The sequence below is a fragment of the Onthophagus taurus genome, chromosome 3 (assembly GCF_036711975.1).
Source record: "Onthophagus taurus isolate NC chromosome 3, IU_Otau_3.0, whole genome shotgun sequence".
Lineage (NCBI taxonomy): Eukaryota > Metazoa > Arthropoda > Insecta > Coleoptera > Scarabaeidae > Onthophagus > Onthophagus taurus.
In genome coordinates, this window is record NC_091968.1 from 22,085,588 (window position 1) to 22,097,458 (window position 11,871).

The following is an 11,871-nucleotide window of genomic DNA, read 5'->3' on the forward strand; positions in this document are numbered from 1 at the left end:
AGTTTATCGGTCGGATAAGTTATCAGGTAGATTTATGGGTATATTGTACAACCGGCCCTAAGTAAGGTTGTTTGAATCGTATAAGTGATAAAAATAGAGATTTATTAATATTGAGTAAACATATCTTAAGTATAAAAGTTAAAAATATAACCAGGTACATTCATTTCACAATAATAACAAAAATTAATAAATTAATTAATAAAATAAAAATTTTTTTTAGGTTGTTTCAACTTTGTGATATTCGTTCGCTCGAATCGGTGGAAACACATAGCTTGGATTCAATTGGGTAAAATCAATATAAATTCGGCTTTTCTTTACATCTAATTCTTCAACTAACTCTTCAAAAGTCGGTCTAAATTTGGGATCCTCCGACCAACACCTCAACATCAACGAATACAACTCATCCGTACAAATTTCCGGCCTCTCCAAACGTTTCCCTATGTGCAAATGATAAAGCAACATTCGATCGGGAATTGTGTCGTATGGAAAAGCACCTAACGTCCCAATTTCCCACAAAACCACTCCAAACGACCAAACATCGCTTTTATTATTATAAAAGTGATCTTCTATTGCTTCCAAAGCCATCCATCGGAACGGAAGTTTATTGTGATTCTTATTGATGTAAGGCCCAGGTCGGGATAAACCGAAATCGGATATTTTCAAGATTTTATTCGCATCGATTAAAATGTTTCTTGCGGCTAAATCACGATGGGTTATCGGAATTTTCTCTAAATGAGCCATCCCGCAAGCTATTTGGAGGGCGAAATCTTGTAATTCGGTGTGATCTAGAATCGTATCTTGAGCAATATCAAGTGTAAATTTATTTGTGGGTGTAATTGGAACAATATAACTTTCAGATTCATCATCATCGAAATTATTTTTTTTAATCCATTTATCCCTCATGCTCATTAAATAATGCTTCAAATCTCCGTACGGAACATATTCCATAATCATCCGATACGGTTCTTGAAGAGTACAACACTTTAGCATCGTCACAATGTTTCGGTGTCGCCCAATTTTCTTCATAATATCGATTTCTGATAAGAAGTCTTCCATTTCTTCATTCGAACACCTTTCCCGTAACGTTTTAACAGCAACCGATTCGTTGTTACCGTTCAATATAATATTTCCAAGGTAAACTTCCCCGAATGCCCCCTTTCCGATTTCGTTTAACAGTTTTAAATGGTTCCTGGGTAATTCAAATTCATCAACAAGTCCTTCCTTAAATAAAGATTATTTCAATAAATAAATTTTTGATTGTTAAAAATAAATTTACAAGAATTTCGTGTTCGATGTATTCGATGTTGGTGGATTCGGCCCATTTCTTTCTAAAAATAAATTAAATAAATATTATTGGGTTATTTATAAGGAAGTTAATAAACATAGTGTTACTTGTCTGGGAAGTATCCATAAATGTTGTGGCAACTACGTCGCCTACGACTTTGATCCCTCGTTATTAATACGGTTTTTATTGTTCCTCGACATTTATGAATATACCAAAGAGCTACGATGACCAATAATAAAATTACTGAGATGAAAGTGTATGAGATATTGATCCACGTTGAGTTATTAATCTAAAAAAATTAATGTTTAATTTAAACGTTTAAATTAAAAATAAGCTTCGACTTTTAGGCTTCTTAGGAAGGCTTCTTCGCATGTATACTTGTTTTTAAAAGTGGTAAGTAAACACAAATGAGGATTATCTTCAATGTAGATCAAAGCGGAATTATTCCACATAAACAATTTATGTTTAGGTTCCGTTATATTATTCCAATCGGGAGGATCACTGCAATCATCGCTTACGTACGAATAAAATGTTACGTTCACTAAAGTATCTCTATCTTCGACGTTTGTAAATTTCCATCTGATTAAAAATTCGTCTCTTCCTTGATAATCCATGGTCATATTCATCGGAACCAAATGAGTGTCGCAATTGCATTTTCCATCGACACAATCTAAAAATGATGCATCATTATATCTTTTTGTCACAGATTATTGCAATAAATCATACACGGTATGGAGTAATTGAAAGATAAGCTTGTGAAGCGGTCGTTAACTGTTATGTTATATGTACAACCGAAATTTAGTTGATTCGCTTCCCCGAGAAAAGATATGGGTTCATTGATGTTTGTTACCAAATCAAAATTAAAGTCATCACAAACTACATGTGGATTCGAACTTGGGAAGCTAATTATTGTTGCTGTTAAATTTTCGTCCGAAGAAACTGAAGAAGATGAATAAATCTTGTAGATTCACTGAAATATAGTTAATTATTTTGATTCTTACCATCGGAGGTAAATTGGAATTGTAAACAATTCATGGATTGGTTGTAATTAATAACTACACTGAGATTGTATTGTTCAAGAAAAAGAAACTCTTTATCACTTTTATAGATGTCGACTGAATCCTGCAACAATATTAATAAAAATTAGTTATAAATAAATATAAATATTACTCTTTAAGATATCATTTGTTAAAAAAATCACGAGCATGTATCTTGTTAATAATTTTGGATGATTGAAATTTGGTGAATTTGATCAATTTGAGCTTTTCGCTATCTGTATTAATGTAAACGAAGAAAATTATAATCAATTTATTTTTGTACTTTTTTACTGGTTTATTATTCTTAACAATTCAGCTTAACATGTTTCGACTAACGTCATCTTCAAAAGCGCTACAATACGATAGTGAACAATATTTAATTGATGTTATAAAATTAAAAACAGAGACTTACTCGTTAAACTTAAAAACTTGAGTTCAAAAAACGCACCTGCACTTGCAACATTTTATAAAGATATTTCTATTACTATAATTTTTAGTTTATGGAGGCTTTGGTATATTTTATTATAAAAATTGTGACATCATTCCCTCCTTTATTTCTAAAACTCCAATTATAACGACGTTTCGGGAAATGTTCCCATCATCAGGTTAATAATACTCTTATCTAAAGAAACACGAATTACTAAATTAAAACTAACATAATTACTATTACAAACATGAAAAACAATCTCCATACACTTAAATCACAAAAAATTTTTTGTTTAGTTTATAGAATGATTCTTACCTAAGACTATTCATCAATTTTTATCATTAATTGTTTCTTAAATTTATTCCGATACATCTTATCATGCTTACGAATCAAGTCTAAGAAAAATTTTCATACAAGGTCAGATAACAATTGTATTCCTTTGTCCGAAACCTGTTTTCTCTCCCATATTATATATATACCAATTAAATTGCACTGATTGTAATAAAATATATATAGGGGAATCAAAACAACATCTTAAAAAACGAATACAACAACACAAATACGATACTAAACAATTAAAATCATATTCTATAAACTAAACAAAAAATGTTTTGTGATTTAAGTGTATGGAGATTGTTTTTCATATTTGTAATAGTAATTATGTTAGTTTTAATTTAGTAATTCGTGTTTCTTTAGATAAGAGTATTAACCTGATGATGGGAACATTTCCCGAAACGTCGTTATAATTGGAGTTTTAGAAATAAAGGAGGGAATGATGTCACAATTTTTATAATAAAATATTTCTATTACTTTTTTTTGTCACAATATTAATGATGATTATATTAAAGTTTCGTAGAAAATATTCAAAATTAACACATTAAAACATAAAGTAAAGTTACATTGAACGGACATTGCAACTAAATGACGTAAAATAGATGAACTTGCAAGAATAATTCAACTTTTTGTTCGAAAACCAGAATTAAAAAATATGTAATGCACATGTACTCTTGTAAGAGGAAAATATTATACAGGTGTACAAAAAGAATGGAATAACAGTTCTACAGCCTAAACTTCAACTTATATTAAAAAAAGTTTTAAATAAAAGTTACTTGAAACTATTTTCCGCATATCTTGGCGTAGAAATAAAATAAAAATCATGACGGCACACAGTGGGACGAAAGTGAAAAAGGGTGGACATGGGTGTTTTTATTTTTATACCATGCTCTTTTTTACAAATTGTTGCTACCAAAAACTATAAAATGTTAAACTATAAAATAATTGAGTCATATACAGTGTGTTCATAATACACACATTAGTGTTATACAGGTGGTCGGTAATAAATTGACCATAGAGTAACTACAAATTCTATTTTCATTTAAAATGAAAATAATACCAAAAATGTATTGGCAAAATATTGCTCATATAATGTATACACGGCGTTGAAGATTGTCTTTCAGTTAATTACTTCTTTCATAAATTGAACAGTTTCAGAAAAAATGACTTGAAAACTAGTATTATGGGGAGTTTAATGGTAGAAAATCCACTATCACAAAAAAAAGAGTTAACAAACAAAATAAATATAACGAACATAATAAGAGTAATAAAAAATAGCAATAAGAAACTATTACACCAAACGGTAATTAGAGGGTGTAACCGTGATAACCGTATTAACACTCAAAATAACACAAAAACATTCAACACCTGAATGTTAATTGGTAAATAATTAATGCAGATTTGAAACTGTCTCTTGAAAAAAAGTAAAAACAAAAGAATGAAGATAAACGCTCAATGAATGATGAACCAACTCACAACTGAACAGATAACTAATTTTATAAATGATTGTAACAAATATAATAAAAGTAACAATAGTGGCAAACGTATTAAAACACAAAACAACACAGAAGACATACAACAAATTGAATGTTAATCAGAAAAGTATAAACAGAAGAATAAACACAAGCGCCCAATGAATGATGAACCAACTCAATGTTCATTCTAAAAATTCTCCTGCTTCTGAATCATATTCCTCGCCCTTTTCATCATGAACTAACAATTGCTCTGCCTCCGGAAATAAATTTGATGGTTTATGTCGTGAATATCTCGGTCTAATACTTGATATAAGGGGATCTGATGATATCAAGAGGTTGTGCATTACATCTTCATTGGCTAAAATTCTACTTTGCTTCCGGGAATGATCCTCTCGGAATTTTCTAAAGTCTTTATTTCTCGCTTCCCCTGCTTCCTCTGATAATTTTCCTATTGGTAAAATTGAAAAATATTTGCAAATCTCCGCCCCATGAATTAATAATTTATGTACACTTGATGGCATATAGTACCACCCATAAAGAGAAACATATTGTTCTGCTGTATCCTTGCAGTATTTATCAAACGCATTTATGTTTATCTCTCTCCCCGATGAAATTGTCTGAAGAATTACAGCAAAACTTTTGATTAAATTTTCATCGAGCTCTGTAATTTTGGCAGATTTATCAAAATTGTTGAAGAATTTTCGAGCAGTATTGCCATCATTAGTAGAGCCAACCCCCTGCTTTACCACATCAACTAAAATACCGAGTTCTTTACGAAATTTTGCTTGAATTTGTTTTTTTCTTGCATCCTTTAAAGGTGCATGCTCCTTTCGCGCACACCATCTCTTAAAATCCAGATTGTAGGATATGTGTATTAAACACTCAAAACATCGAATCCACATGTGAAGCGTTGATAATCCGTATTTTAAGACATCACATCTTACCTCTTTCGTGAGCACAACAGATAAATTATTCATTTCAAGTATTTTTACTTTTTTAATTTACAAGTAGAAGCGGAAGGAGTGTTTGAGATTACAGTAGTAACCTTTCCATCTATCATGGTCATCACCATTTGATGTTTTATAGTAATGCCGTTAAAAAAGGTTGGTGTAAGTGCGTTTATTTGATTTTGCAAATCTGCCATTTATTGCTTAATAACCATATTATTTTCTTTTATAAATTCATATTTTATTGGGCGGCAATAATGAGTAGAAGATGGGCGAGGATTTTCCCAAATCACGACATCATTTGGAGTTGACAATTTTAGGGGTACACAACTTGACATGAATATGAAAGAATCATCTGCATCTACATCGTTAAATGTTTGTTTGTAGTTACTCTGGCTGGAAGCTCCATCAAATCCCCATTTACTAATTAGCACTAGTTCTGTTGATTGCAATTTATCCAAGCAAGTTTTTAAAAGTCTCGATACCGTTAAATCCAGAAGAGCTTGAATTTTAATTTTTGCCGCAGTGTCCGTAACATTCATAGATTCTAAGGGTGGATAACAGGCCTTTTTTGCCATAGTCACCTTATAATATGATGGAATCAGTGACTTTCCTACAGAATCTCTCAAAGTATTGTATTGCCATTTTGATAAATTTAAAGATGTATAAAGAGCAAGGCTGTCATCAGGGGTTAATGTGGGCTTTTGTTTCTTTTTTTGATATAATATATTAGATACTTTGGAAATATCTTCAGAATGTTTGAGAAGGTGGTTTAAAATCTTGGCCAGTTCGCGAGATTCATGTGTACCCATTTTTAATCTTGTTGCAAAGATAAGCTCATCCAAAGTATTTTCTGACCGCAGAGCGTTGGTCCTCCTCTTCTTCTGACGGTAGCTTAATTCCAAAAAGGGTCTTCTTTTAAATTCAGTTGAATTTTGTTGCGGACGTATTGTTTCTCCAAATATTTCATTTTTTAGACCCATCGGCCAATTAAATATTGAATGTAACCAAGCATGTTCTCGGATTAGGAAGCGCTTTTTATTATAACAACACTTCTTCCATCTTCTGAATAAATTTACACAAAATTTCCGAAGACACTCCTTCAAAATCTTCTGTTTGTCTTCTGATAAAATTCTGTCCATTGTTGACGCAATGGTATCGTAAAGTTCGCCATACTTCCATAATTTTTTAATTTTGTTCACGATGTTGAACAGATCTTCATTAGTTTTTAAATCCATAATGACTTTTATCGAAAACTGCTATTAAAAGTTTACTTTTAAAAATGACAGTTTAAATTTTTGATTTCTCAAAAGTTAGGTTATGTTTATAAATTTTAAAATCATAGCCTACTCCAATTTAAAATTTAAAAATGACAAGACAGAATGTAACACTAAGGCTGGGTTCACACGGCACGTTTTTTTTGCAGAATACATTTTTACTGAATAAAAATCAAATCTTATCTTAAACAGTATATAACGCAATTTTGCAGTATAAACGACGAGTGAACAAATCTATGCTGATTGCGTTACTATTATTCAGTAAAAAACTGTCTTGTAAAAAAAGTGCGTGTGAACCCGGCTTAAGCCTATAATCTTTGACTAATCTTTTTGTTGTAGTAAATATTAACCTTGCACCTTAGAATAATTTTTTAAAAACTTGAAAAATATCAATCTTTAGTAAGGAACAGCGGGACAAATAATATCGAAAATATCCTTTGGTCGGATGCGGTCGGATAAGATATCGATAGTTTCCCATAGTAGACACTATAGCTAATCTACCTACGCTAATAGTTCATCTTGCACTTTTGAGCATTTTTTTATAAACATCGAAATATATATATATATATTTTAGAAATTAGGGTACATTCAATGTTTTCAATATTTCTCAAGAACATACTTGTGAGTATAAGTAAGCATGTATTTAGAAATCTCAAAATATTACACTATTATTGGATATAAACCGATTTTCGTTAACTGGATTACAAACAGAAATATTTCTGTAAAAACTCTATCGTAATTACGTTGCTAATATTAAGTGATTTATAACAGTCTTAATCAAGTAACTTCAAAGCAGATTATAGCTTTTTTAAAGTGGTTTTAAGGCCATTTTATAATGAAAGGGACACTTTTCTATACATTAGCAGAAAAAATTAGCATATATTTGAATTCCGGATTTTTGTCGAATGTCTACTTATTTACAGTATCGTGCCACTGTGCGGCAGTTTGAGTTACGACATGGTGAGTGTGTTTTTTAAATGGAACACCCTGTATATTTTAAGGTTTTTGAATTCCTTTTGACAAGGTGTTGCAAAATGCCATAAGATTTTAATGCTTTAAATTGCATAGCAAACTAAAGATATTTTCTTAATAATGTTTTGACTATAACGCAATAATCACAAAGATATAGAACGTTAAAGTTGAATTAATGGCCGAGCATTTCTTACGATATACGGTATTACACTACGTTTAAGTTCAAACTGCGAATTTTAACAAATTACGTATTATCTAAAATATCAAAACTACTGAAATAATAAATTGTCTAGTTTTACAGCTCCTTCAGAAATGAGGATGGCGTTGACAAGTATTTTAATTGTTCTTTACTGAATATCAGCGGTTCTCAAAAATGGATGTTAACTTATTTAAAAAAATAACATGCTATATCTATGTAACTATTAAGTTTTTAACAAAACATTAAGAAAATCTCTTCAGTTTGGCCCCAAGTACTACCTACCTTTTTAGTCTACTCCGTATGTTATAAAACACCCTGTATATTTTAAATTCAATGGAACTATCATTATTAATTAAAGTAAGATCAAGAAAATTTAAGAGTTTATTTTGTTCAAGGTGAATTTAATTTTGTTATGTAAACTGTTAATGTAACTGTGAAAATCATCTACTAAATTTAAACCATCATCATTCCAAACTATCAACATATCTTCGTCAAGGTGTTATGTTGTTATTAATTAACTTGTCTTTGTGTAGAATTTTATTTTCTATTTTATTTATGAAATTTATCATTAAATTGGAAAAAATTTTGTTCTATACAAATTTGAAGTAAATTTAAAATATGTGTTACATTATTAAAATCTAATTTGTCTTTAAGAAGATCTTTAATTATAATTAAAGCTTCTTTAACTGGAATGTTAATATACAAATTAGTTACATCAAATAATAGCAAGGTGAAGTTTTTTGGTAATTCTAGATTTTGTAAAGTGTCAATAAGTTCATATCTATTGTTTATAGTATAATGAACTTTAAATTGAATTATGTTTTTAAAAAATTGAATCAAAAATTTGATATGATTGGTCTAATTGGGAAGTCGTTTTTGTGTAATTTAATAATTGAGTAAACTAAAGGAATTTTCGGATTCATTGGAACAAAATAAAAAGGATTAATATCTACCTTTCAAAAATTCTGAAGCATCTTTTGTAACTTTTTTAGTTTTATTATGAAAAGACTTTTTTGCATTCTTGTTAATTTTACCAAATCTGCGTTTTTGTCTGCGTTTGTGACTATGAGTGAATTAACTTTTATTTTATTTCTTATGTTACGTCACGTTGTGTTTTTTTCTTTCCCAACGTTGTTATGGGTTTTATTTTATGTGTTTTGTTCCTTTCGTTTTAGAAGTTCCATGAGATCCTTCCTTAAGTTGTCTTCCCCCGGCAATCCATTAATACTGTTTTCTAGTTTTATTGCTAATTTTGGTAAATTTACTTGAGAGGTTGGAAATGGAGTATTTATGTCCCTTATTGAGAAAGTCTAGTTCTTCACGATTGAATAATTGTATATTATTATTTTTTATTATATTTATTTTCTTTTTCCACATGGCATTCAATTCTGGTCTTACAATTAGTATGAATTTTGTTTGTTCGATTATTTCTTACAATTCCAAATAATGTAATCTTACAATTAAAATATTATAAATAAAATTAATTTTTCTATTGAGAAAATCCAAATGTTTATGTTGATTTTTAATTTCATTGTTGTAATGTCCGTTCGATGTAACTTTACTTTATATTTTAATGTGTTAATCTGTAAAATTTTGAATCTTTTCTACGAAACTTTAATATATAATCATCATTAATATTGTGACAAAGAAAAGCAATAGAAATATCTTTTTAAAAAGTTGAAAGTGCACGTGCAAATTTTTTGAACTCAAGTTTTTAAATTTAACGAGACTTACTGTCTCTCTTTTCAATTTTATAACTTCAATTAAATATTGTTCACTATCGAGACGTTAGTCGAAACATGTTAAGCTAAATTTAAGAATAATAAACCAGTAAAAAAATAAATTGATTATAATTTTCGTCTTTTACATTTAATATAATACTGGTAAAATGGATTATACACAATCAACATTGATTATTGATTATTAAAAAAATCACCATTTTGCCTTAACTTTTTTGACAGATTAATTTAAAAAATTCTTTTCTCGGTTATTAATACAAACGAAGAAATTAAAATTTGTGACTTTATTAAGAATTAATTAACAATTCTAACTCAAAAAACCGTTTTAAAACATCTCAATTACTCTTTAAGATATCATTTGTTAAAAAATCATGATTTAGAGTGATATTTTTTGCAAGATTAAACAAAACGTTTTGTATGTGCCTTATTAATAATCGTAGATGATTCAAATTTGGCGAATTTAATCAAAATTAATTAATAATTCCAATGTTGAAACCCGCTTTTTTCTATCTGTTTTAGTTTCTGCGAGAAAAGTTGTTAATAATTCACATAAATGTTATCTTAGCGCTAGTTAATAAGAATTATTATCTAAGCAATCCATTATTTGTGATGTTTTTAAGCTTTTATGATGATGTAAGATTAAAAATAAGAAAAAAAGTGGACTTACCTCCATCGACAAAGCAATCGAGTATAAAATTATGAAATATTTAAAAAATCCTGTCATTTTGATGCAACGCAAGTTACGCCAAAAATGATGTAACATTCAAAAACGCATTCACCGGGCACATCTGCAAAGTAAAGTCATTAATATTTTATATTTCCTGGCATATTTTACACTGTAAACAATTTCTTTGACCCTTTTCTTTGAGTTGTGATGAAATTTTCGAACAAAAATAAACTTGAGTCTTGAAAAATTTTGAATTGTTTAGACAATGTCCGTGAATAATTTATATTAATATATTTAGCTGACTAGTTTAGTAAATGAAGATGAAGTGATTACAAGAAATAACTTATTGATTACATTTAAACCAAATCCGGTACATTTAAAATAGGATTAAAAAATAAATAAAGTGACTTGTACGTAAATCTACTTATATTTATAATTCGCTAAATGTAATCAAATTGAAATATTTATATAAACCTTGGATTGTTGGAAATTTTATTACGGAAATAAGAAAATAAATAAAATTTTATACATATCTAGTATTAATTGAACAAGTCCAAATTTTCGGCGATGAAGATACGATCTTCAGGAACTAATGCAACTTAAGACATCAATTCTCGATGATGCGAGTGCAAAAACTGCATCCTAACATATTTAGATATAAATTTCATTTCTGAAACTTCCCTTAACGTTGTTTACTCGGGATCGTTATAGAAATTTACTCATCTAATTGATTTGGTAAACATAGCACCATAATGACGTACCTAGTTTAAATGTTTGCTTTAAATGTTTAATTTCCTGATTTATTAATCCGATTTTTATTTATTATACTTACAATGAAGTCATTAAAAAAACACTTACAAATTAAATTAAATTGAAGTAAACCCCAATCAAAGAAAATGGTGAATAATATTTGTTGGAACTTACAAAAAAGCACGTTTATAAACAAATTTTATCCTAACCAGATTTCTATCACAACAATTTAATTTTTGCGTTAAAACAGGTAAATAAATTTTATCGAAATTGTACGCGGTGCGCGAGGATTAACGTAGAACTGAACGATTATCCGCTAAGGTACGCAGATTAATGCAATCGTTTCAGTTTGATAATACCAGCAACGTGCCGAATTACTAAAACAATTTCTGAGAAATAAGTAAACTAAGTTTACCTACTGGTTTCGCAGAAATTTAGGGAAGATTGATGATTAGTTTATTACCCTAAAATAGTTTTGTAGTAAAATAGTAAAGTAGTTTTGTTTCTCAATTTACAACGGTTTTGGAGAAATTAATTTGTTTTGCATAACAATCGTCAAAACATATATACAGGGTGCATCTGAATGACTGCAACAAACTTCAAGGGGTGATTCTTTAGTGAATCTTAAGGGTACTTTGATATATGAACCATGGGCGACTTCGGCCATGGCGGAAGGTTTTGGTTTAATTTTTTTTCTCAAAAACCATAAACGCTAGGAAAATGAAATTCGGGGAATATGTTTAACTCATAATAGGGCACGTTT

The 11,871-nt window shown here is 29.3% G+C and overlaps 1 protein-coding gene across 5 annotated transcripts; it reads right to left on the reverse strand.

Moving 5' to 3' along the window:
- Positions 1 to 81: 81 nt before the first annotated feature.
- On the reverse strand, positions 82 to 11,420 carry LOC111427579 (tyrosine-protein kinase receptor torso-like). 5 transcript variants are annotated; one of them, XM_071195341.1, is made up of 8 exons: positions 11,283 to 11,420; positions 10,359 to 10,479; positions 2,287 to 2,407; positions 2,012 to 2,224; positions 1,627 to 1,955; positions 1,393 to 1,574; positions 1,277 to 1,328; positions 82 to 1,221 (listed from the first exon to the last, which is right to left on the reverse strand). In XM_071195341.1, the coding sequence occupies exons 2-8, from the start codon at positions 10,452 to 10,454 to the stop codon at positions 217 to 219; spliced, it is 1,998 nt and encodes a 665-aa protein (XP_071051442.1). In that variant the 5' UTR covers positions 10,455 to 10,479; positions 11,283 to 11,420; the 3' UTR covers positions 82 to 216. The 5 variants fall into 5 exon arrangements, with proteins under 5 accessions (XP_071051442.1, XP_071051443.1, XP_071051445.1 ...); XM_071195342.1 differs by having other exon boundaries at positions 11,217 to 11,420; XM_071195344.1 differs by lacking the exons at positions 10,359 to 10,479; positions 11,283 to 11,420 and adding exons at positions 2,771 to 2,944; positions 3,065 to 3,146.
- Between the last annotated feature and the right edge of the window lie 451 nt (positions 11,421 to 11,871).

Coding starts and splice junctions, on each gene's coding strand:
- LOC111427579 (XM_071195341.1), bottom strand. CDS start 10,454: ATGTTACATCATTTTTGGCGTAACTTGCGTTGCATCAAAATGACAGGA. Junction 2,408..10,358: donor CGATTGCTTTGTCGATGGAG/GTAAGTCCACTT, acceptor ATATTGTTGCAG/GATTCAGTCGACATCTATAA. Junction 1,329..1,392: donor TATGGATACTTCCCAGACAA/GTAACACTATGT, acceptor ATTTATTTTTAG/AAAGAAATGGGCCGAATCCA.